General features: G+C 41.9%; 1 protein-coding gene across 1 annotated transcript in view; it reads left to right on the top strand.

Annotated features, from left to right (window-relative positions):
- The window catches only part of TTC3 (tetratricopeptide repeat domain 3), a gene marked incomplete at its 5' end in the record, with an annotated part of 65,274 nt that overhangs the window by 19,301 nt on the left and 19,072 nt on the right, over positions 1-26,901 (top strand). Inside the window, 13 exons of the mRNA XM_050976784.1 lie at positions 7,375-7,435; positions 8,631-8,697; positions 10,238-10,354; positions 11,231-11,368; positions 12,379-12,468; positions 13,245-13,357; positions 17,385-17,511; positions 20,238-20,360; positions 20,496-20,597; positions 20,953-21,045; positions 21,421-21,485; positions 22,046-22,182; positions 25,926-26,240. Of these exons, the coding sequence (XP_050832741.1) occupies positions 7,375-7,435; positions 8,631-8,697; positions 10,238-10,354; positions 11,231-11,368; positions 12,379-12,468; positions 13,245-13,357; positions 17,385-17,511; positions 20,238-20,360; positions 20,496-20,597; positions 20,953-21,045; positions 21,421-21,485; positions 22,046-22,182; positions 25,926-26,240 (1,548 nt within the window). The remainder of the gene's footprint in view (positions 1-7,374; positions 7,436-8,630; positions 8,698-10,237; positions 10,355-11,230; positions 11,369-12,378; positions 12,469-13,244; positions 13,358-17,384; positions 17,512-20,237; positions 20,361-20,495; positions 20,598-20,952; positions 21,046-21,420; positions 21,486-22,045; positions 22,183-25,925; positions 26,241-26,901) is intronic.

The following is a 26,901-nucleotide window of genomic DNA, read 5'->3' as shown; positions in this document are numbered from 1 at the left end:
AGTGTGCATTCTCTTACTGTTTGTTGAGGGTAAGGCAGTTGTTTTCTCTTAATGGAGCAGTTTGCTTTATCTTTTCTACAAATAATCTGCTTTTTAGAAAGGAATATTTTGTTAATAGGTGCTGGGCTCCACTGTGTAACTGATCAAATTGCATTATCTGGTTGTGAGAGGCTGTGCCCAGAGGGAAGAACTGAGCATTTCCACCTGAGTACAACCAGAGGTGTGGAGCACCTCAGTCAGCCTTTTCTCACTCAGATCTCACAAGAGGAGCTTTTTTCTCTGCTGGATTCCCAGAACACCAGCCCTGTCTCCAGCACTGCCACATCTTCAGAAGAAAACTTGACTTTTCCACGAGATCCCTGCTCTGACAGAGCTCCAGCTTCACTCTAAGGAAGCTGCAGCTGCTGTTTGACCAGACTGCTGCTGGCACTCTGATGGCTGTCAGGGTGTCTGTTAGTTCTGCCAGTGTTGTTTGTATTGCTGCATTTCCATCTTTATTTTTATTTTCTTCCTGTTATAAATGAGAAGCTTGACCAGGCCAATATTCAAGCAGCAATCAATTTATTAATTAATATGTTAAAGTATGAGCAACACAGCACTGGGCACAGTGGGGGCAGTTTTCCCTCACACTGCACACCCATAGTTGGGGCTTACAGGTATTTATAGGGGAACTCAGCAGCTTTCTCAGCAATTTCTATTCCCAATTTTTACTCATCAGCACTTTCTATTCCAAATTTTTATGTCAATTCTAAACACTACTGTGATTTAGTTTTTCTCAGGATGTATCCCAGAAAAAGGAGGATCCCAGGGGGTGGGATCTGGTTTCTTGAAAGAAGGAAGGATGATCCCATCTGGTGAGGTCCAGTCTTCAGATGTGGTCCAACTTTTAATTGCAAGGACTATAAATCTCATAGCAGTGATGTCCAGCTCCCCTTGGTCGAAACTATTCATCCTTGAGTTCATCTTGCTTTCTCAAGCTGCATGTTTCCTTTTTATACATTCTAAAGCTATAGTTTAAAAAGATCCTTACTACAAGAATATTCTAAAATGATACTTCAAAAGGTTATTATTGCAAAACTCTTTAAGGCTTAGCTCCAAGCAGAAAGTTCCTGTCAAAGCAACATCCTTAAAGCTTTAATTCAAATGCTCCTAAATCAAAATTGCAAATCAAGGATAGGTTCAAAGGCCTTCTTCCAGGCTTTAATTTTCTCAGTTATTACTAGAATTCATCTTTTTACCTGTCCCATGGTTGGTTTGCACACCTATCCCAATCACAGACACACCTTGCCTGTCTGTACCTGACACAAACACACCTCGCTATTTCACATTCCCTAGCAGAGAACTGTTACTCCTGCTCCCACAGCTTTCCCTGAGAGCCCCTTCATTTCAAAATTACAATCATTTGGATAGTGGAGGTTTTCATTTGCCATTTCAGGGGAGGCTCCTGCCTTCCTTAGCACACACCTGGCTTTTCAAACCCAGTGTAAAATTCTGTGCTAAAACTTTCTGGCACAGAGTCTCAAACAGAGGCAGAAGTAAAAACTCCCCAGCACTGAGTCCCAGGCCACAGCAGCAGCAGCAACAACCCCACACCTTTCTTCTTTCTTCTTCTTGATGGTGATGATGATGATGATGAAGAAGAAAGCAGGGAAGAGCAGGCAGGAACAGCCTTTTCTTCTTTTGAAGCCTTGTGCAGGCTGGCCCAGAGCAGGGGCTGGGCAGAGCTAAAGAATAAAGCAGGGATTGATTCCAAGGATCTCCTGCATGGACCCACCTTGGGCAGCACCAGAGCCCAGCCAGGGCTGCACCCAAGATGACCCAAAATGGCCCCAAGATGAACCAAAATGGCCCCAAAATGGCCCCAAGATGACCCAAAATGGCCCAAAATGCCCGGCCGGGCACGGGGTCTCTCCCTGGGATCAGCTCTGCTCCATTCCCACCTTGCAGTTCATTGTCCCAGCCCAGCTTTAGCCCAGGCACTCCCACCCTGCTTGTTTTTCTCTCTCCAGCCCACGGGGTTTGTGCTCCTGGCCTGAGATTGGGCTCATTTGTCCTTGGTGCCCAGCTGGAGCAGGAATTGTTTTGTCTCCCTGCTCTGTGCAGAGCTCACCATCCCGTAATAAGAAGCTCAGAAGTACAAACTAGAGCGGCACAGAATATGAAAAATAGAAAAGCTCCAACCTGAGGCATCACTTTCTTCTTGTTGTCCTCTTGTTGTTCTTTTTGTGGGTGGTTGTCCCCACCCAGTACAGGGATTTTTATCCATAACCCACCCAGTCAGCCCAAAGCTCACTTCTGGAACATTCACAGCCTGGCCTTGATTCTGGTCTACAAAAGTGGCAGGGGAGTAGTGCCAGCTCTCACCTAAATGAATCACAGAATCACAGAATTTCTAGGTTGGAAGGGACCTTTAAGATCATCGAGTCCAACCCATGTTCTAACAGCTCAACTAGGTCGTGGCACTAAGAGCCACATCCAGACTTTTTTTGAACACATCCGGGGATGGTGACTCCACCACCTCCCTGGGCAGATGATTCCAGTATTTGACCACTCTTTCTGGGAAAAACTTCCTCCTTAAATCTAGCCTGTATCTCCCTTGGCGCAGTTTGAGACTGTGTCCTCTTGTTCTGTCTGTTGTTGCCCGGAGAAAGAGACCAACCCCAGCTCACCACAGCCACCCTTCAGGAAGTTGAAGAGAGTGATAAGGTCACCTCTGAGTCTCCTTTTCCCCAGGCTGAACAATCCCAGCTCCCTCAGTCGCTCCTCACACGGTTTGTGTTCCAAGCCCCTCACCAGCCTCGTTGCTCTCCTTTGGACACTCTCAAGCATCTCAACGTCCCTCCTAAACTGAGGGGCCCAGAACTGGACACAGCACTCCAGGTGTGGCCTCACCAGTGCCGAGTACAGGGGAAGAATGACCTCCCTGCTCCTGCTGGCCACACTATTCCTGATACTGGCCAGGATGCCATTGGCCTTCTTGGCCACCTGGGCACACTGTTGGCTCATGTTCAATTGACTGTCAGCCAGCACCCCCAGGTCCCTTTCCACCTGAGCACTGTCCAGCCACGCCGTCCCCAGCCTATAACGTGTCAGGGGGTTATTGTGGCCAAAGTGCAGGACTTGGCACTTGGACTCATAAAACTTCATCCCATCAGATTCTGCCCATCCATCCAACCTCTCCAGGTCCCTCTGCAAAGCCCTCTGTCGCTCTAACAGATGGACACACACTCCCAGCTTAGTGTCATCTGCAAATTTGCTAATGAAAGATTCTAAACCCTCGTCCATATCATCAATAAAAATATCAAACAGAACTGGCCCCAGCACAGAGCCCTGAGGGACACACACCACTGGTGACTGGCCCCAGCTGGATGCAGCACCATTCACCAGCACTCTCTGGCCCGGCCATCCAGCCAGTTCCTAACCCAGCACAGTGTTCCTATCCAAGTCACAGGCTGCCAGCTTATCTAGGAGTGTGATGTGGGAGACAGTGCCAAAGGCCTTGCTGATGTCCAAATAAACAACATCTACAGCCTTCCCTGCATCCACTAGGTGGGTTACTTGGTCATAAAAGGTGACCAGGTTGGTTAAACATGACCTACCCCTCCTAAACCCATGTTGACTGGGTCTGATACCCTGGCCATCCTGTCAATTCTGCATGATGGCCCTTAATATAAACTGTTCCATTATTTTGCCAGGTACTGAGGTCAGGCTGACTGGTCTGTGATTACCAGGATCCTCCTTTGCACCCTTTTTGTGCATGGGTGTCACGTGGGCCAGCTTCCAGTCATCCAGAACCTCACCAGTGCCCAGGACTGTTGGTAAATGATGGAGAGTGGCTTTGCAAGCTCATCTCCAGCTCTCTCATCACCCTGGGGTGGATCTCATCTGGTCCCATAGATTGATGAACATCCTAGCATTTCAATAGTTCTTTGACTGTCTCCTCTTGGATAATGGGGGGACCATTCTGCTCCCTGACACCAGCAATCAACCCAGACAGACAGATATCTTGAAGGCAAGTCATCTTCCCACTAAAAACTGAGGCAAAGCAGGCATTAAGCACTCCTGCCTTCTCCTTATCTGTAGATATGATTATGTAGATGAGATTTATCTATTTACACATTTATCTGTTTGCAGGAATCATTCTGTCTGTCCTCTCTAGAGAAGCAAGCAAGGTTCTGCCCTGGTTTTGTCATGTCTGGAGCTAAGTTTAAACTGAGCTTTAAACCAGTCCTCAGGGCCTTTCCTAGCCAGGTCCTTCAGGCACTTAAGAACTTTACTACTAAGTAAAGTAAGTAGTAAGGTTAAGAAACTTTACTACTAGTTTCTTAGGGCACTTGAGATATTTTTCTACTTACTTAAAACTTCAACATCTTTCAGTTTATCTTACACTTCTATTTACTTGAACTTGCACTTCTGCTTCATCTCTGTGTGGCTTAATAGATCTTAATTCCTCTCAAGGCTTGAATTCAGCCTTGCACCCATTTCTCTCCCAGAGGAGCCCAGGGATGCTTGCATTCCAGCACATCTCCAGCCATCCAGCTCTTCCTGGAGCTCCTTCCATGGCCCTGGAGGATCTTTTGAAGGTTTCTCTGGGGCTCTGTTCACTGAGAGCCACCAACATTTGGGGTTGCCTTTCCTTGAGCTCCTCTTTGGGCGTGTGCTGGTGGCTCTGGGTGGGTCATTTTGCCCCCACTCCTCTGTAATTCCTCATTATCTGTTCCCCCCCAGCTCCCAGCTGTGCTCAGCATCCTCTGTGCCCCTCTGACATTCTTTTATCTCCTGTGCAAGTTGGGCTCTGAGCTCTTATCACCCAACCTCAGGGGGGCTGAACACTTCCCATCTCCCTGCTGTGTGTCGGAGCATGGGCACGAAGTGAGAGAGGATGAAATTGGGCATTGAGTGAGGAACTGCTCCCTGGCAGGGTGGGGAGGCACAGAGGGGCTGCAGAAGGGCCAGGCTGGCTGACCTGGGGAGGAATGCAGGAAGGAAGAGAGCTCATTCCAGGAGAGATCTGACAATTCCTGGCCAAAGCCCCAGGAACGCCCTGGCTGCAGGAATTTCAGTGCCCATCCCGTGCTCCTGCTGGGTTTGCACTGCTTCATTTTCACTTTCTGTTCTCCCTTCCTCCTCCCCCTGCTTCTCTAGAGCAAAATATTTGATTTGAAGGGAGGAGGAGGCTCCCAGTGACTGGCTGGCCCCAGTTTGCTGTGGGTGGGGGAGGAAGAGCCTTTTTTTTTTTTTTTTTTAATTTTTTCCCTTTGCCTTTGTTCCCTGAACTTGCAGGAGTTTTAATGGCAAAGAACTTAATGCCACATCACATTATTGTAAAGCTGCTGACCTTTTTGATTTATTTTTCTTGCTACTTCCTATTTTTGGTCTTCATGTACTGTTTCTTTGAGCTGGTGTATATTTTTATTCACTATCTTTGGTCGCTCCTAATGGAAGGTGCTAAGAGAAGTAACACTACTTCTGATATTTGTCAGTGTTTGTGGGGTAAGTAAATGATGTTTTCTGTGGAATTAATACATTTACTTCAGTGTTTTAATTAAATCAGCCATGTAGATCAGCTGGTTTCGCTTGTTCCTTTGTTTTAGAAGCTTTTTTGTTTCATCTGGAAGCAGCATTCAGAGTTGGGTGTTGGAGGGGAGGAGTTGTTTCTATGGGAATTGTTGCTGCAGTAATTTCTGTTGAATGGCTTTTGAAATTGGAGCAAAATAATGCTGATTGATTCCTTCCTTCTGTGCTGAGGTGGTTTCTCTTCTCTTCACTGTGGATTGGATTGGTTCCTTTAGGGAAAGCAGCCCAGAAAATGAGGAAAAAGTGAAATATCTCAGTCTGTGGATGGTTACAGGATGATGTGCTGGAGGAGTTCCCAGGCTCTCAGGAGGATTCTGGTTTTCCATCACTCCAGTGGCTCTATTTGGAGGAATTTGTGGGGATTTTAGTGCAGCCTTGGGGTTCCCCTGAGTTGCAGCAGCCCTCCACTCCAGGAGTGCTCCATGGAATGATTCTGGGCATGTTCAGTCCCAGTCACTCCTGGTTTTGGTGCTGACTCATTCAAGTCCCAGGTCATTCAGCAGCTCTTAGTGAGAAATTGCTCCAGGGCAGGATTTGGCAGAGGAAATTGCTCCAGGGCAGGATTTGGCAGAGGAATGTTCCAGGGCAGGATTTGGCAGAGGAATGTTCCTGGGCCACCTCCCCTGCCTGCAGGGAGAGCCCTCTGGGATTTTCCAGACTGTGCTTTCAGTATTTTCTGTTTAGGACCCTCTGAGTGTCATCTCTCAGCACAGATTGTTGCTAACATTTCACCTGTAACACGAATAACTCCTCCTCTTCTGCAGTCTGATTTTGTGGTGGTTCAGCAGAGCAGTAACCCAGGGTCTCACTCCAGGTGCTGCATTGTTTCCTGGGGGTGTGTCCAATAAAAAAGCTGAATTTGCAGTTCATGGCAGGAATTCCTGCCTTTGGCATCCCAACAAAGCTTTCAGGCAGGTTTTCTCCTCCCTTCTTGCTCAGGAATTGTTTCCACATCAGGGCTGGAGTTCTGGAGTGCTCCAGTGAATTCTGGGTGAGGTCTTTGCTGTGAAACTGGAGAGTGAAATGTGAATTTAACTCACCTGATAAACCCTTCCAGTATTTCCACTTGCAGTTATTCCTCTGTCTCTCTTTATTTCCTTTTGAGACTGACAGGGCTTGAACTTCACTTTCATTTGGGGCTTTTGGAGCAAAAAATTCATCCTCATGATGTTCCCACAGGGATCTGCTGTTCCCTCTGAAAATTCTGATTGGTCACTCAGAGTATGAGAAAAAAAACCCCAAACAATTTTCATTTAAAAGTTGCATAATCTTATTTTATAATGCATTACCTCACATACAATATATGCATTCTAATATACAATACATCATTATATAAGCATTAGAAATATATATATATATATAATATAGAAATAGAAACTGCTTTAATTATTTATATATAATATATGCTACATAGAAATATACAGACCTTATATCCATATTATATATTATATCCATAAATTATTATTTTATAGGACAGACTGATTTCTTTAGGCTGGAGTCCACTTTAATAATCACAATTTTGGGATGATTTAATCCCAATTTTGGGATTTAAATCCTGCAGTCCTGCAGGAGTTGAAGGTTCTTCTGTTTGTTGAAAATGTTTTCCCTTTAGGATTTTTTTGAACAAAATTCAATTTCACTCTTTGGTTGTGTCAGTTTTGACCTTGTCAGTTTTTGAGATCAGCCAGATTAATTAAGTTTTAATTTGCAGAGCCCAATGTGAGCTCCAAGTGCCTTTTTTGGTTGGCCTGTTTCAGGTAATGATCATTTTGTTTAAAATCCTTTTCCTCTTTCCAGACCAAAGTCAGCAAAACAAACGAAAGCCAAAAACCAAAACTTGTGACTATGAAAAAATGAGGTAAGAAATGTGATTTATTTAGAAATTGATTCTTATTTGGAGCTGTTTTGTGTAAAATTAATAAACTTGGATTTGCTGCTTGCTGATAGTTTTGTGTAATTTTACATCCTGATAGTGGATAAAATCCCCAAAATTCCAATTTTTCGGCAGTTATTAATTGAAAACTGCAAATCTTCCATGCCCAGCTGAATTGTAGTAAATTCAGGCATAAATTGAAATATTTGCTGTGGGGGCAGAGAGAGCTGCCAGGAGTTTTGGCTCAGCTGTTGCATCCAAAGCCACACAAGAATTGTAACTCCTGCCTCACCCCCGAGGCCTCCTGGCCCCAAATCACTGGTCAGACTCCTCTGAGCTCAGGGGAAAGAAAAAAAATCTGCTTTTTATTTTTATTTTATGAGAGAACTCTGCTTGGGCTCCTTTGGTTGGTTGTGGGCTCCAGTTTCCAGTCAAAATTCTGATTTTAAGGCTCCTGCAGAACAGGGCTGGGAATGGTTGGACTCGGGGCTAAAATGCAATTAATTGAGGTAAAATTAGAGATTTTATAGTGTTAAAATTTTCTAGTTTAAATATTTAATAATATATAATTCTATATTAAATATTATAATTATAAAATTTATAAAATGAACAGAATTTACCAGAGGAAATAATTCAATATTTCCCGTGGTGCTGGGGCCACCAGACCCTGGAGATTTTTGTTGTGTTTAGAATGGCTCAAAACATGGCAAAAATCCAGCAAAAAATGGATTTTATTTGATGGAATAAAACGGGGAAATTGCCATTCAAGAGAATTTTTCCAAGGCAGATTTCAGGTTTCTTTAGGAAAGCAGTGACCACAAGCCCAAATTTCATTCCCAGTGACCACAAGCCCCAATTTCTTTCAGGCAATCTTTTATTTCAGGCAATCTTTATTTCTTGTTTTCCCAGCATTTTCTGAGTACCAGGGTAGGTAGGAAAATGGAAATGTTGCCCATTAAACTGAATTATCAGTGCCTTCCTTTTCCTTTCACTCCAAGGAGGGGGAATATTTTCATTTATTGTGGAGCAAATCCTCTTCAAAGCAGCAGAAGCAGCTCCAGAATTTCATCTCTGCTGGGGGGAGGTGGTCAGGCCTAAAAAAGCAGATTTTATTGGAAAGGAATGGAGATTTTTCAGGCAGTTTTACCCAGCCTTGGTGCCCTTGTGCTGCTCTCTGCAGGGATCCTGTGGATTTGAAGGAGGAGTCCAAAGCCATGGAGGATCAAGGTTGCTGTGCTGTGCCACAGGTAATGGCAATCCAGCCTCAAATGGGAATTATTTCTCATTTTTAGGAATCCTGGTGAATTCCAAATGTAACACTTTCCGTGAGGTTTTGATCAGAGGCAGGAATCCTGTGGTTACACTGATTTATTCTGATTTATTTTCATTTTCTTCTGATTTTTAATTAAAATTTTAATTAAATTTTTAATTAAAAATGAAGACCTGGCTGGGATCATTCAGGGATTTAAAAAGCTCTTCTCAAGTTTCTGCCTAAATGTTTTTTTTCCATTTGGATACATTTGGAAATAACCAATTTTGTGGAGTGGCTGTTGGAAATGCTTTAAAATTCATATAAAATTCATTAATTGGGGGGAAATTCTCCTTCTCTGGTCAATCACCAATAAATTCCTGAAGGAAATAATGGCAGTGCTGAACTAAATAATTAATCAAATAATTAAATCTTTCATCCCTGTTAATTAGGGGATGTAAATACCAAAAATCTTTATCCTGATGAAACCCCCCACAGGACAAAACTGGGTTTGGGAGAAGGTGCAGATTCTGCCCCTGATTTCCTATCAAATCTTTCTTTTTGTTTTGCTAATTCATTCATTTCATCTGCTTTGCATGGCATGTAATTAAAATAATCTCATTAAAATAATAGCATTTATTAATTTATCGTTTATTATTTATTTTTATAAATAATAATGTATAAATTATTATCATTTATAAATTATTATTATTTATTATTTATTATTGATATTTATCAGAATCTAATTCATTCTGATCTATAACTGCATGGGACAGCATCAACCCAGGACTTAAATCTTTATTATTTACACTCTCCTTGAGAAATTAAACTAAATCTTCATTATTTACAGTCTCCTTGGAAAATCAAAATAAATCTTGATTATTTCCAGTCTCCTTGGAAAATTAAAATAAATCTTGATTATTTCCAGTCTCCTTGAGAAATTAAAATAAATCTTGATTATTTCCACTCTCCCTGCTGGAAATTCCTGCAGATTTCTGCAAGTGTCAATAGTGAAAACAAAATATAATTTTAAAATAGCATAATAACAAATAAGAATGAAATAATGGGCTGTGAAACCTTCCAGCATGGGCTGAGCTGGACACAGAGTGCTGCAGAATTAAATCATTCCCAGCTCATCCAGAAACATTTGGACACAAAAAGTGAGGAAAAGCAAAAGTCTGGGTTGTGCTCTTGGGTTTTTTTAATGTGTGAGAAGGATGAAAATGGTGCTTGAACTGAGGCTGCAGCTTTCTGGAGAGAAATTTGGAATAAAAATGAGATTTTTCAGAGATTTTTCAGAGATTGGCAGCTCCCTGAAAATCCAGTGCAGGAGTTTGATAAAGATGCACCTGAAAAGTGAAATTGTAGTGAAGCAATCCAGGGGGTGCAGAATTCCCACCTGGCTGGCTCAGAAGTGTTTTAGCAAATATTTATTTTCTGAATGAAATATTTTGTTTGCTTTTGAAAACCAAAAACTGAAAAAAAAAAGGGAAAAGTTGTTTTCTATTTTTGACCTTGCTGTCTGTTGAACATTCCAGGTGGATTCCAGTCCAGCTGGAAAAGCCCTGGGGCTGGAGGGTGATGGAGCCTTGCTGGACAGGGACAAACCCATTTTATTGCCCCTGCTGAGAGCCTTGAATGCTCCAGAGTTCACGGTAAACTCAGAAATAAATGGATTTTTATTTTTCCCCCCAGAAATTCCAATTGAATTGATGCAATCCATTGAATTGAATTGATGAATTCCAGTTGAATTGATGCAATCAATTGAATTGAATTGATGAATTCCAGTTGAATTGATGCAATCCATTGAATTGAATTGATGAATTCCAATTGAATTGATGCAATCAATTGAATTGAATTGATGAATTCCAGTTGAATTGATGAATTCCAGTTGAATTGATGAATTCCAGTTGAATTGATGCAATCCATTGAATTGATGAATTCCAGTTGAATTGATGCATTCTGCACCTTCCTTCCCTCACAACAATCCTGATTATTGTGTGGGAAAACAACCCAACAGCAGCACAGATTTGGGTGCAGTGTGAAAGAATTGGAAGGTGCAGTGTAAGGAAAAAAAAAATTGCCAAAATATTCTAATTTATTTAAAAATGAAATGAAATGAAATGAAATAGAATAAAATGAAATGAATGAAATAGAATAAATGAATGAAATGAATAATGAAATGAAATAATGAATAACATAGAATAAAATAAATGAAATAAAATAGAATAAATAGAATATTTAAATAAAATGAATAAAATAGAATAAATAAAATAGATAAATGAAATAAATGAATAAAGTGAATGAATAAAATAGAATAAAATAAAATAAAATAATGAATATAATGAAATATAATGAAATGAATGAATAACATAGAATAGAGTAATAGAATAAAATAGAATACAATAAAATAAATACAAATAATAAAATAAAATAAAAATAATAATAAAATAAAAATAAAATAAAATAAAATAAACAAGGGGGAAAATGGAGTTTTCTTTTGGCTTGAGTGACTTTGCTGCCCGTTCCAGGTGGATTTCAACTCTCTGCCAGAGGAGGTGAAGAGCCTGGCCCGGGATGGCTGCAGAGCCCTGCAGGAGCAGCAGTGCCACGGGGCTGAACGAGCCTTCTCCCAGCTCCTCAGCATCCTCTGCACCTCAGGGCTTTCGGTAAAAGGAGCAGAATTCCTGCTCTGGGCCAGGGACGGGGGGTCCTGCCTCCAGCACCTCCTGGAGGTGCCACTCCTCCCTGCCCCCAAAAGAATGGATCATTTATGGAGTTGGTGCCTTCCTGCCGTAGGCCCTAACTGCTCGCGACCCACACAGAGACACCACCACACAGACTGTGTTCAAATATTCCTTCCCCTGTTTTCCGGTTTCCCCCCCTTCCCGTCCCTTCCCTCCCTTCCCTTCCTTCCCTTCCCTTCCATCCCTTCCCGTTCCCTTTCCCTTCCCTTCCCTTCCCTTCCCTTCCCGCCCTTCCCTTCCCTTCCCTTCCCTTCCCTTCCCTTCCCTTCCCTTCCCTTCCTTCCCTGTCCCTACCCTTCCTTCCCTTCCCTTCCCTTCCACCGTTCCCTTCCCTTCCCCTTCCCGGCCCTTCCCTTCCCTTCCCTCCCTTCCCTCCCTCCCTTCCCTGTCCCAAACCTTCCCAACCTTCCCAACCTTCCCAACCTTCCCAAACCTTCCCAACCTCCCTTCCCAACCTTCCCTTCCCAAACCTCCCTGCCCAAACCTTCCCTTCCCAACCTTCCCAAACCTTCCCAAACCTTCCCTTCCCAAACCTTCCCCAAACCTTCCCACCTCCCTTCCCAAACCTTCCCCCCCTCCCCTCCCCCGGCCGCCCCTTTTCCTCCCGCTTTTGCCCTCCGTTCCTCCCCTTTCCTTTGGATCAGATATTTTGGTTTTTTAAATAAAAACACCATTCTTGGTTTGATTGATGATCTCAAGATCTCCTCTGTGATTGTCAAATGAACTTTGATTTATAAGAACAAAGGGTAAAAAGGATTTTGGTGGCGAATTCCAAATTCTGTGACATTTGGTGTCTGTGTGTCCTTACCCAATCAGCCACTGACCCAAAAATCATCCTGGGTTTCTCTTAATTAATTTACAGTGTTTGTACCGTGTCTTTGCTGTGCTGTGACTATAATTTAACTTTCTTTTTTTTTTTTTTTTTTTTTTAGTATATGAATAATGTGAATATTCTTAATATTAATTATGTTATATTCCTCTATGGACATGCCACTGCCCTCCTGGGAATGGGACATCCTGAGGTAGGATATGAATTTATTTCTGTTTTTATTTCGTTTGATATTTATTTATATTTGTTTAATTTTTTTTTATTTTGTACTTAAATACTGCCTTAATTCCAATTTATTTATTTATTTATTTTTATTTCTATCTAAAAACTCCCTTAATTCCAATTTCCAGCTCAATCAGTTTCCCATCCTTTTTTTGTATCTTCCTACCTGGGAAGGTGAGAGGGGCAGGAACCCTCTGGACCCATTTTGGAATTGTCCAAATTGAATATTTGGGACTAAACCCTGGATGGTTTTGGATAAATTAGGCCATCCAATAAAATTTCTTTGTGAGCCTTCAAATGAGCATCTGAGGATCAAGAAATTCCAGTCAGTAATTTTGATTTCTGCCCTGCACTGGTGGTGTGGACAGAAATATTCCTCAAACCAGAGCCAGGGATTCCTTTGGCTTCTGGAAAATTCCAAACCAGAGCTGGGGGTTGGTTTTTATGGGGTGTTTCTCTCTGCAATGTTTGGGAATATTCGGTGTCTTAAAATGAATTTTAAAATGGCTGAGTCATTTCATTCCTTTGGGTTACAGCAGCCCCATGTTTACAGAATAAATTGGGTTTTTTAAAGAAAGAAAGGGAAGTTTTACCTGTGATCACAAGGGTGTGTAATTCCATTTTCTGTTCCTAAGACTGATCAAGGAACAGGGCACACCAGCCCAGTCTAAAGGGGGAAACAAACCAGGAAAAGTGGAAATATTCTGGCAAAACTCCCTGTGTTTGTGTCTCCCATTTCTCTTGAAGGCATTGGCAAAGGCTGAAGATCAGTTTAAGAAAATAATGGAGAAATATCCGGAAGAAAGTTGTTTTTGTTTGGCACACTATGGAATTGGAAGGGTTTACCTCAGGCAGAACAGGTTGGTCTGATGGAAAATTTCAGGGTTTGTGGGGAAAAAGATTCATTTATTTTTAATTTGAGGAACTGTGCCTGGTGGGGCTTTCATTTTGTTGTGTTAATCATTAAATTCATCTGTCAGGTGGATTTAGTCCAGATTTAATCAAATGGGTTTAGTCCCATGGATTTAATAAAATGGGTTTGATGCAATGGATTTAATTCAGATTTAATCCAGTGGATTTAATGAAATTGATTTAATCCAGTGGGTTTAATTTAGTGGCTTTAATCCAATGGGTTTAATAAAATGAGTTTAATCCAGTGGGTTTAATCCAATGGATTCAGTACAGTGGGTTTGATAAAATAAATTAAATCCTAGGGGTTTGATCCAATGGGTTTAGTCCAATGGGTTTAATAAAATTAGTTTGATCCAATGGATTTAATTCAGATTTAATTCAGTGGATTTAATAAAATGGGTTTAATCCAATGGGTTTAATCTAATGGGTATAATCCAATGGGTTTAATAAAATTAATTTAATCCAGTGGATTCAGTACAATGGGGTTTGATACAATAAATTAAATCCAAGGGATTTGATCCAATAGATTTAATAAAATGGGTTTAATCCAGTGGATTTAATAAAATAGGTTTAATCCAATGAGTTTAATCCAATGGATTTAGTCCAATGAGTTTAATCCAATGGATTTAGTCCAATGGCTTTAAACTAGTGGGTTTAATCCAATTGGTTTAATAAAATTAGTTTAATCCATTGGTTTTAATTCCATGGGTTTAATCCCATGGATTTAATCCAAGTGTGTTTAATCCAATGGATTTAATAAAATGGATTTAATACAACGGGTTTAATACAATAAATCTAATCCAATGGATTTAATCCAAGTGGGTTTAATCAAATTTATTTCACCAAGTGTGTTTAATCCAATGGATTCAGTACAATGGGTTTCATACAATAAATTAAATCCAATGGGTTTAATCCAGTGGATTTAATAAAATGGGTTTAATCCAGTGGGTTTAATCCAATTGATTTCATCCAAGTTTTTTTAATCCAATGGATTTAATACAATAAATTTAATCCAGTGGGTTTAATAGAATAGATTTAATCCAGTGGGTTTAATTCAATAGATTTAATCCAGTGGGTTTAATCCAATGGATTTAATCCAGTGGGTTTAATCCAATGGATTTAATTCACTGGGTTTAATTCAATGGATTTAATCCAGTGGGTTTAATCCAATGGATTTAATCCAGTGGGTTTAATCCAATGGATTTAATCCAGTGGGTTTAATTCAATGGATTTAATCCAGTGGGTTTGATCCAAGTGGAATTTTGTTCCTGCTGAGGAGCTGCTGGGAGCTGCTGAAGAGAGCAGATTTGAGGGGATATTTGGGATTCAGGGATCACAGCCCTGCAGTGGGGGGGAGCTCAGAGGAGAAGAACAAACCCTCTTTGTTCTGAGGGGAGAATGCATCCTAAAGAAATCTGGCTTTATCTCATCCCTGGGGAGCTGGAGGGCGACCTTGGGCTGAGAGAAGGCTGCAGTGAGTGCCAAATTCCCTGGAGCTGATAAGCAGGGATGTGTTCCTGAGCTGGCACATCCCAGAGGGACAGGGAGAGCCAGAAGGGCAGGGCCAGGACAAGGAACAAACTGGGAGCAAAGAGCTGGAGCTGCTCCCACCCAGCCAGGGCCTCCTGCTGGAGTTTGTCCCTGGTGGAATCCTGGCTGTGGGAAGCTGGTGGGGGCATTTTGGGATATCCCTGGTGCTCTGTGGGATCAAAATCCCCCCTAAGGGCTCGTGGTGGGAGCTCCTTATCCAGCTGTGATCGTGCTCCTCTGGGGGAGAGGGGACAAATTCCATGGAAAAGCTCCAGGGTGGGGGTGAAGACAAGGAGACCATTTCCTAATGACTCCCAGGAAACACTCCATGTCAGGAAAAATAATTTATTGTCCACTAAAGCAGAACTGGAGGGTGGGAAACAAAACACCAGAAATCACCTTTCTCCTCCCCTTCCTTATCCCAGGCTGGAATTCACTCCCTCATTCCTGACTCCTCTCCCTCTGAGCTGCCCACAGGGATGGGGAACGGGGGAGGTTTTTCCCCTGCTCCTCTCAGGGATAAAAGGAGGTTTTGTGCCAAAACCTTGGTAACAATACTGCAGTTTTTCCCTTTATCCTGTTTTCCTTGAGGAAAGCACAGCTGGGCCTGGCTGGGGCTCTGCCAGCCCCCCCCCCCCCCCATTCCCTGCCCCCTTGCCAGGCCAGAAGAATTCCAAATGAAGGAGTTTTGGTGCTGAACCTTCTCCCCTCCTGCTGGGGGTGGCTCACAGCACCTGCTCAGAGGGAATTGCTCCTTCCTGGGAGCTGCATCCCAGTCCTGTGCTGGTGGCTCTTTTCCCTGGCATCTTGACCCCCAGGAAGTCCCCACACAGGTGGCAGCACCTCTGGCTGTTGGATTGAGCCCTTTCCTGACCCACAGATGGGCAGCTGAGAGGTGTTTAAAAACTTTTATTCCATTCTCAGTCTCATGAGAAGGCTGAGACAATACAGATGTTATCATTCACTCCATCACAGTCAGAAGCCAACTAAAAACCAGCCATCTGAAATCCCCCCTCATAAATCTTACTACAGTACATTTTTCATCATTCTGTTTCTCCAGAATACCTAGTCTGATTTACAGAACCACCTTTTAAAAATTATATCTATTCCATTTCTCTCTCAGCAATATCTGTCCTGTTCCATAACATTTCTAAGGCAACATTTCTTATCTCACAGTTCACCCACAAATCCATTCTATATAAACCTTCTATCAAGTTCTAAACATTTCCTACAGATCCATTTCCCAATCCCAGTCCCTGAGCTCAGGGAGAAGCCAGAGCAGAGGGCTGTGTCCCTCCCTGCTCAGTCACTCCCCCTGAATTCCCACATCCATGGATCCCTTGGGGTCACAGGCTCATCCCTGACCTGCAGGGTTTCACCTCTAAGGTAACCAGAAAATTGAAATGTTGGAGCCCTGGATGCTGGGAATTTTAAACTTCCTGTGCTGAAAGCCGCAGACCCTCAAGAGAGCACTGCATTTAACTCAAGCCATAGAGGAGACTTCAAAATCAATTAATAACACTGTAATTACATGTGTGGAGTTTAATTAAAAGGGTGCAGTGTCACAAGGTAGAAAACCTAGAATTTAAAGTTTTAAAATATAGTAATATATATAGAACAAGATAAAAGTTTTAAAGCAGAAGCTGGTCCTTCTTCTCCTCCTCTTTCTCCTTCTTCCTCTCCTCCTCCTTCTCCTCCTCCTTCTCCTTCTCTTCCTCCTTCTCCTCCTTCTTCTCCTCCTCCTCCTCCTTCTCTTCCTCCTTCTCCTCCTCCTTCCTCCTTCTCCTCCTTCTTCTCTCTCCTCCTCCTTCTCTTCTCTCCTCCTTCCTCCTCTCCTCCTCCTTCCTTCTCCTTCTCCTCCTCCTCCTTCTCCTCCTCCTTCTCCTCCTCCTTCTCCTCCTCCTTCTCCTCCTTCTTCCTCTCCTCCTTCCTCTCCTCCTTCCTCTCCCCCTTCTCCCCCTTCTCCCCCTTCTCCCCCTCTCCCCTCTCCCCCTTCTCCCCCTTCTCCTCTCCCTCCTCCTCCTCCTCCTTCTCCTCCTCCTCCTCCACAAGTTTAGGTAGTGTTTTATACTTAGACAAAAAACTCCACATTACAAGACAGAAATAATTAGTTATTAAGTTGTTATTCTTAATTAGATAATTTAACCTTAAAAGGCCTTAAAGAAAAAAAAAATAACGATTTTGTTAATTATTAATAAAATACTGTAGAACTTACAACTTATAAAAGTATAAATAAAAATAGTAAACATAAAATACCACCTCAAACATTTCAATCCCAACCTTAACAAAAATTTAAAAACCCCAAACCCAGCATTAATGAGCCAGCTGATCTCCCCCATCCTCTCAGTCACCCCTGTTTGCTCCTGGCAGGATAAAATTATTGGTGGAAATGGTAGGGATTGCTCCCAGGGGATCTGAGTGTGTTTGACCTGTTCCAAACTCCAGGTTTGCTCATGCCCTCGACCAATTCCTGAGGTCAAAGCTGATGATTGATTTCAAGATTGTCCCTGGAGTTTTAACCTGGCCAGGAACAACTCAGGTCATCGAGGAGACACGAATAGAGAATTTACAGGTATGTTTAAAAAAAACCCCAAAAACCCCCAAAAAATGGTCCTGCTCCTCGCTGCAAAGCTGCAGGGAGATGTGGGATACAGGGAGGATGGGGAGCAGCAGGGCAGGACTTGTGTCAGGCTCTGAGGCCTCAGAGTGAGCTGGCAGGACACTGAGGCTGAAATTCCTGCTGGGTAAATTCCAGTTCTCCTTTTCCTACAATGGGAATTGTGCAGTTTCCACAGGCCAGTGGGTTTGGAGAACAAGCTTTGTTTGAGCTCACAGGGCGTGGCCATTTTCCATTTATCATTTTTCCATTTATCCTTTTTTTGTTCATTTTTTTTTAATCATTTTTTCCATTTATCATTTTTCCATTTACCCTTTTTTCATTTCTCATTTTTTATTTTTCATTTATCAGAGTTGGCCAGGCAGGGCCTGGGTGTGGCACTCAGTGACAAGGTGGGGATGTGTCCCAGGTGGGATTTTGGAGCTCTTTTCCAGCCCCAGTGATTTTGGGATAATGTTTGATTCTCTTCCTTGCACGCTCCCAAACTTTCAGGTGTGAACAGAATTCTGGGGAGAACCAGTTCAAAATCTGAGCTGGCAAAACCAGCAAGTTTTACATTTAAAACCAAACCAGGAGACTTTGTTTCCTGGATAAAACCTTGGGATTTATGTGGTGGAATTCCCTGTTTGACTGGGAAAATCTGGCCCCAGGAGCTGCTCTGCACAGAGGCATTTTTGACACACCTGGCCTGGGAAGGTTTTTCACTTGGCCAAACTCCCCAGACCGGCAGAGTTTGTGGTAGAAACAGAATTTCTGGGCTTTTTGCTATCAAAAACCAACCTCAGGATTTCTCAGAGGCAATCTGGGTACATCCATCCAAGCTCAGGGAGCTCTGGACAATGCAGGTACAGCCAGGCTGCATCAGGGCTCTGTCCTTGGTGGGTTCAGTTAATCCAGGCTCAGTTCTGATGCCTTGTGCAGGCTGACCCAGAGCAGGGGCTGGGCAGAGCTCCAGAATAAAGCAGGGATTGATTCCAAGGATCTCCTGCATGGACCCACCTTGGGCAGCACCAGAGCCCAGCCAGGGCTGCACCCAAGATGACCCAAAATGGCCCCAAAATGCCTGGCCGGGCACGGGGTCTCTCCCTGGGATCAGCTCTGCTCCATTCCCACCTTGCAGTTCATTGTCCCAGCCCAGCTTTAGCCCAGGCACTCCCACCCTGCTTGTTTTTCTCTCTCCAGCCCACGGGGTTTGTGCTCCTGGGCTGGGATTGGGATCATTTGTCCTTGGTCCCCTGTCACTGTCCCATTTTCTGGGAAATCCCTTTGCCCAGGATTTCTCTCCTGGGAAGCTGAGAAGCTTCAGAGAAAAAGGAAACCAAGATTATCTCCTTTGCTTCTGCTGTGATTTGCTGCTTTGGAATGTGGTTGGAGATTGTTTATCCAACATGTGAGTTGGTTTTACTCTTTGGCCAATCTGGGCCAGGCTGTGTCAGACTCTGGAGAGAGTCAGGAGTTTTTCATTATTATCTTTTAGCTCTCTGTCTGTATCCTTTCTCTGTTCTTTAGTATAGTTTAGTACAGCATTCTTTGATTTAATATAGTATCATAAAATAATAAACCAGCCAGCTGAGACCATGGAGTCAGATTCAGCATTCCTGCCAACGATGGGGGACCCAGAAAATACCACAGTGCCCAGCTGGAGCAGGAATTGTTTTGTCTCCCTGCTCTGTGCACAGAGCTCTCCATCCCATAATATGAACCCAGCCCCACACACTAAAGCAGCACAGAACCTGAAAAATAGAAAAGCTCAGACCTGAGGCATCAGTTCCAGCCCTGAAGTCACTCTGGTGTCTTCACCTCAGGAATTACCCTGGGACACCTCCCTGCTTCCCCAGGGCCAGCTCTGAGCTTGCTCCTTAGCCCAGGTGCCAGGTGAGACTCTCTGGAAATGCTGGGAATCTTCAGAAATGACCAAAAACCCCCATTTCTGTCCCATAATCTGTTTAATCATCTGGGCAGTGATCAAACCCTTTGGAATGGGGCAGGATGTGGGGTGCCCCATTCCATAGGTTTGAAGTGCCCTCAGCTGCCAGCACTTCCAGCAACCCCTGGAATATTTTGGCCATAAAAGGCCAATCTTGCCTGGCTTTCACTAGAAAAGAGTTTGTTTTTTGGGATTAGTCACTGCCTTGCCTGGAGGGATGTGTTTCACTGCAGCCCCCAGGAGTTTGTGAGTAGCAGTTGAATTTTTTCCTGGTTCTGTGTGATCGTGGGGCCCTGGAAAATGTTAAAACAGACTCTGAAATGTCAGGCTTTGTGTTGCACCTGCGTAAGCAGTATGATAAATGAGATAATTGTTTAGTAATTAAATATAATTATTGTATAATCATAAAAAGAATCATGAGAAACTGTTGGAAATCTGAGGGGGGCTATGCCTGGCTGAAATCTGTGTGTACAACAGAACAATATAAGTTTAATAATTAACATGAAAGTTATTTAAGGGTAGAATATAACAACATGTTCATCTTGGATGTATAGCTGGAGTCAGATTTGGGTTGAAAATACCCCTGAGTGCCAGAGCTCTTAATAAAAAAAATCATTTATTACTAAAACATAATAATTTTTGTGATTTTGTGTTTCTGACCATTAACAACTGCAGCCCCCAGGAGTTTGTGAGTAGAAGTTGAATTTTTTCCTGGTTCTGTGCACTTGAACTCTGATCATTCTGTGTTTTCCAGATGGCTTTAAGGAATTATATTGAGGAATGTAAATTCCCTCCAGAGCCAGATGCTGTCTGTCGATACCAGCAGTGCCATGGCTACTCCAAAGTCCAAATATATTTTACAGACCCTGACTTTAAGGTAAATTTTCAGTTCAGAAAAGTTTGAAAAGTAAAACTTGGTGTATTATCTGCCCTTTTTTATATGATCTGGGAAGCTGAGCTCTGCTTTTTGTTGTGGTTTTATTTAAAAATGTTCCATTTTTGCCATTTTTAGGGTTTTATACGTGTTATTTGCTGTCAGCAGTGCAGAGTGGAATTCCACATCAGCTGCTGGAAAAAGCTGAAAACAGCAAGCTACAGTGATAAAAATGATAAGGTGAGGCCTTTGCCAGACTGGAAATTTTTAATTATTTAAGATCACAGCATTGAGATAGGTCAAGGAATTCCCCAAAATTCAGCAGCCAGGATAAAATGAAGGGAAATCTGGAACTCCTAAAATTATTCCGGAAGTTGACCCTTGGGTGTGAAGCTGGAGGAGGGAGTAAAAGAATAAAAGATGCCACAGATTTTCCATGATTTTTGATGTTCAGCCCATCCCAGGAAGAGTTTGGGATTGTGTTTCCTTTGATTGCTTTGGTCACCTCAAAATGAGGAATTAATAAATTTGTGCAGGGCTGTAAATGGTGTGGGGATTCAAATGCCTTTGCTGTGTGTGTCCTTTTCTCCTGCAGGATTTCCTTAAGGAAATGTGTTTCACTCCTGATTGTAAAGGCCTTATTTCAAAAATAGTTATTTTCAGTTCTTCTGGGCTGGTAAAATGTGAAGTAAGTATGCTCATGTTTCATTAATTATGGAATTAATTAGAATATTAAGGGGGATAAAGTGAAAATGAGAATGTAACTGCAAAAAAAAAAAAAAAACCAAAAAAAAGAAGGTGCTGCCTGAACAGAAAGTGAGGATTATTCAGGAATATGAATTTCTGTTCCAGTGGAGCAGGAATTGCCTCATGCTGTGGTCAGATTCAAGGGATTCAATAATCCTTCAGGAATAACTCCCCAGAGGCTCAGGAAAATGGAGAATTCTGCCCAGATTATGAATTCTCCCCAGGGCAGTGTTGACCTGAGAGAAGCAGAAATGATTGTGGGGTTTGTTGTGTCATAACCCAAAGTGAATTCCTGTCCTATGCCTTCTTTTGATAGTTTGAACAAAAAATCCCAAAACTGAAGGAGCCACCAAGGGCCTGTATAAAACAGAAATGTTCAAGGTAAGATTTGTCCTCTTTGAATTGATTTGGGAGCAGAGCAGGAGGGATTTTCAAGCCTTTTCCCAAATATTTTGGAAAGTTATCCTTGCCCTTTGCCTGATAAACCAAAAAAATCTGGTAAAATCCATTTTAATCCAATTAAAAAGCATTTCAGTTGTTCCACAGAATTTATTTTGTGTGAAAGTGTAAATAAAAATGTATTTTCTGCTGCTGCTGTAGTTATTAATACCCAGACATTTCACATGACTCAGTTGGCAATTTTTTGGTCAAGTAACCTTTGAGTAATGAGGAATTAAGCTGAGAGGACAAGCCAAACAAAATTTTAAAAAGGAAAGGAATAAACTGCTGATATTTGGTTGAAAATGCTGAGTGATAAATTGAGAATAAGAGCATTGAAGCCAATCCTCATTTAGACATCTTTAGTGGGAGAAAAAGTTGTTCCATCTTGAGGACATGGATGTTTTCATGAAGTTTTGTGGTCTCTGCTCCTAAATGAAGACCACTTTTATTCCATTTGCACCTCATTAACTTTTTTCTGGCTGCTGAATTGCTTTTTGCAGCCTTAGGAAGATAAAACTGAAGCAAGAGAAGAAACAGCGGCGAAAACGAGCGCGAGAAGAGGCCAGGAACCGTGCCAGGAAAAAAGCTGAGGAGAAGCAGGAGGGCAGGGAGCAATCCCAGCTCAGCCAGCACAGGGGTGGGTGGAATGGCCGTGTGGGGCTGCTCTCTCCAAGGGCAGGGCTGGGATCCCCATCCCGGCTGTCCCAGAAGGAGGTGGCGCTCGGAGCTCCGCGCTGGGATCAGGGCTTGGGTTTGGTGGCCCTGCAGGGCTTTTCCAGCCTGGGATTGTCCTGGCACTCTGGGACTGAGCCCAAAGCAGGGGGATCTGCACTCTGAGCATCCCCTGCTCAATCACGGCAGGATCCCAGTGCTGAGCATCACCCCCTGTGACAAATCTGCAGTTTTACTGCAGACAGATTTATTCCCTTCTGCTTTTATTGCTGGGGGATGTTCTGTGTGTGGTGATTGATTGTTGGTGTTGTGGGACTCAGGACAAGGTGGGAGATGAGAATCTGACTCCAAGTTATAAGAAGGCTGTTATATTATATTACATTATATTACATTATATTACATTATATTACATTATATTAATATATTACATTATATTACATTACATTATAGTATATTATAGTATATTATAGTATATTATATTACATTATTATAACATATATTATATCATACCATATACCATATCACACCATATCATATTATAATTACATTATATTACATTATATTATAGTACATTGCATTATATTATAGTACATTCAATACATTATATTATATTACATAATGTACTATAATATACTATAATATTATATTACATTATAGTACATTATTATATATTATATTGTAGTATATTATAGTACGTTATATTATATTATAGTATATTATAATATAATACATTGTATTATAGTATATTTAAGTACAGTTTAGCATATTTTACTTTATTACATTTTATATTATATTATATTACATTACATTATTGTATATTGTAGTATATTATATTATAGTATAGTGTGGTATAATATAGTATATTATAGTATAGTATATTAATTATATTATATCATACCATATTATACCATACCATACCATATCATATTTATATTACATTATATTATAGTACATTGCATATATTATAGTACATTACATTATATTACATAATGTACTATAATGTAATACAATATAATGTGCTATAATATTATATTGCATTCTAGTACATTATAATATATTATATTATAGTACATTATATTATGTGAATTATAGTATAGTATATTATAGTATATAATAGTATAATATATTGTATTATAGTACATTTTAGTATAGTTTAACATATTTTAGTGTATTACATTTTATATTATATTACATTACATTACATTATTGTATATTTTATTACAGTATATTTTATAGTATATTGTATTGTGTTTTAGTGTATTACATATGATATTAAATTATATTATATTATCATATAATAATTATATATTCTATTATAATTATTATATATTTTATTGTATTATAGTATATTTATTGTCATGTATTTATTTTATTATATTTATTATAGTATAATAAAATAAAATGATATACTAAAACTATACTATAGACAGAGAAAGAATTCATCAGAAGGCTAGAAAAGACTCCAGACTGACCAGAGTCCTGGCACAGCTGGGCTGGGATTGGTGATGAATTAAAACCAATTCACCTGGAACCAATCAAGGATGCACCTGATAGTGAACAACCCCCAGAGCACATTCCCAGCACTCAGATAATTCTTGTTTACATTTCTTTTCTGAGGCTTCTCAGCTCCTCAGGAGAAAAGTCCTGGAGAGGGGATTTTTCAGAAAATGTCATGGTGACAACTGTGTGGTGTCACCGACAGGTTCTATGAAAAATCCTTTCCTTAGGAATTCCTCCTGAGTTGCTGAGAGACCTCAAGAACAAACTGTGAACAATTCTTATCTGCTGCTGTGGGATGCAGCAGGTGGGTCTGGGATTGGTCTCATGAGGTTGTTTCTAATTAATGGCCAATCCCAGCCCAGCTGTCCAGACTGTCTTGGTCAGAGATGAACCTTTGTTATTGATTCCTTTTCTATTCTTAGCCAGCCTTCTGATGAAATCCTTTCTTCTATTTTTTTAGTATAGTTTTAATATAATATACATCATAAAAAAATAAATCAGCCTTCTGAAACATGGAGTCAAGATTCTCATCTCTTCCCTCATCCTGGGACCCCTGTGAACATTGTCACAGTGTGGTCCCATCCCTGTGTGGTTCCATCCCTGTGTGGTTCCATTCCTGTGTGGTCCCATTCCTGTGTGGTTCCATCCCTGTGTGGTTCCATCCCTGTGTGGTTCCATCCCTGTGTGGTTCCATCCCTGTGTGGTTCCATCCCTGTGTGGTTCCATCCCTGTGTGGTCCCATCCCTGTGTGGTTCCATCCCTGTGTGGTCCCATCCCTGTGTGGTCCCATCCCTGTGTGGTTGAATCCTGTGTGGTTCCATCCCTGTGTGGTCCCATCCCTGTGTGGTTCCATCCCTGTGTGGTTCCATCCCTGTGTGGTCCCATCCCTGTGTGGTCCCATCCCTGTGTGGTTCCATCCCTGTGTGGTTCCATCCCTGTGTGGTTGAATTCCTGTGTGGTTCCATCCCTGTGTGGTCCCATCCCTGTGTGGTTCCATCCCTGTGTGGTTCCATCCCTGTGTGGTTCCATCCCTGTGTGGTTCCATCCCTGTGTGGTTGATTCCTGTGTGGTTCCATCCCTGTGTGGTTCCATCCCTGTGTGGTCCCATCCCTGTGTGCTTCCATCCCTGTGTGGTTCCATCCCTGTGTGGTTCCATCCCTGTGTGGTTCCATCCCTGTGTGGTCCCATCCCTGTGTGGTTCCATCCCTGTGTGGTCCCATCCCTGTGTGGTTCCATCCCTGTGTGGTTGAATTCCTTGTAGAAACCTTGATTTTTCCTTGGCTGATTCCTGCAGAATCAGCCTGGAGAGGGAAAAGGCTCCAGTTCTGAGTGAACCCTGTTAGAGAAAAAAATACCTCAAATAAAGACAGAGTGATCTCCCACCTGCAGTGACTTGAAAAGTACATTCCAGATGATTGGGGAAAATCAAAATATTTCAGTCTGTGCCTTTGTAGGCATTTAAAGCTTCAGCTGTTCCTTGCTGGATGTTGGCTGCTGCACATTCCAGAGCTGGGAACTTCCCCTGCAGCCTCTCAGGGCACAGAAGAAGGAGGAATGTTGGAATTTGGTTTTGGTTTTGGTCTGTAGTATCAACTTGGGACATAATTAATTTATAATTTCCTAGGATTCCCTGTTAAATACTCTGGGTGAATGTTTTTCAATCCCGTGCCTGTTCCCCGTTCAATGGCATCTCCTGAAAATTGGAGAGATTTTGGCTTCCCTGTGGATTTGTAAAATCATTTATTAATATAATTTCATTTATTTCCTGTTTGTTTTGTTTTAAATCTTTGCTCTCTCCTCTTCCCTGCCTCATCTTTAGCTGTGATCCTTGGAGCCACTGCAGGTCACTGTGACCTCACCCTTAAATCTGGGCGAGGAGTTTGTTTCTTTAAACAAAAATTGGAATCAAATCAAATTGGATCAAATCCCTAATGCTCAGCATGTATGGAAGAAAATAATTCTTTAAATCCTGTAATTCTCAGTGTAAAACAAATAATTAGAAACACCACTTAACCCAAATTGTCTGTGCTTTTGAAGTTGGTTTAAGTTTTTGAGCTTTTTAAAGGTTTTTGAGCTTTTTGAAGGTTTTTGAGCTCTTTAAAGGTTTTTAAACTTTTAAAAGTTGCTTCTTAAGTTGGAATTGTGGCAAGGCCATGCAATCTTGCTGGTTTTGTGCTTTTTTTAATTGGAATCTTTGGACTTTTCCAGGTTCTGGCCAGGATTCATACACGGGGGACCAAATCCTGCAGCACATCCAGCGCAATTCCGAGCAGATCAAAGCTGCTGTCCCTGACGCTGCCAGACTATTAAAGGAGTTACTGGCCTGGGGGGTGATCAGAGAGGAGGATCTCACCTCTCCTTCCCCAGGTAGCAGCACTCCCCAGGAGGTGCTGGAGCAGCTGCTGAGCTCCTGGATGCAGGAGCGAGGCCGGGTGCAGAGCCGGGGCTTCCTGCACGTGCTGAGCCGCCTGGGAGAGCTGGATCCCAAAGTGCACAAGTGGCTGCAGCACCTGGATCACCTGGGTGGGTCTGAGCCCCACAAAAAATTTCTCTCTTTTCCTCACTTGAAACAGAAAGGAAAACTTCTCCTCTTTGTCCTTTCCCTCATTTCCAGAGGGGAGCACAACCTGCGTGGCTCAGGAGCTCGGCAGGGATTTGGCAGAGAAAGTTCCAACAATTTTTAAATGGTCTTAAAATTCCAGAATGGGTTTAATTAACTGCTGATAATTGTGGCAATAATCTGGTTTTGGAGAGTAAATAATGGTGGGCTTTTGCCATTAAACTTGGAAGTAATTTCGTGTTGGTGCTCTGCAGTTTCTTGTTGGGTTTATAATGGGGAAAAAGTGGGATTTTGGGATTTGGAGTTCTTAATTTTGCTTTATCACATTCATATACTTCCAAAAGTTCCTAGAATTCTTAGAATTCAATTTTCTTTTCTTCTTTCTCCTTTTTGTCCTTTTTGTCTTTTTTGTCCTTCTCCTTCTCCTTGTCCTTGTCCTTCTTGTCCTTGTCCTTCTCGTCCTCCTTCTCCTTCTCCTCCTCCTCTTTTCATAGAATAGATCCAAATCTTGTTGTTATTACTATACAGGTAATAACTGGTGACAGTAGAATTTGCATCAACCCCATTCCTCTTTTTTGTTTGCATTTTCAAGACACAAAAGCTCTCACACTGTCTGTACATTGA

Source organism: Serinus canaria, chromosome 1 (assembly GCF_022539315.1).
Source record: "Serinus canaria isolate serCan28SL12 chromosome 1, serCan2020, whole genome shotgun sequence".
Lineage (NCBI taxonomy): Eukaryota > Metazoa > Chordata > Aves > Passeriformes > Fringillidae > Serinus > Serinus canaria.
Note: the sequence above shows the minus strand (reverse complement) of the source record. Positions and strands in the feature narration are given on the sequence as shown.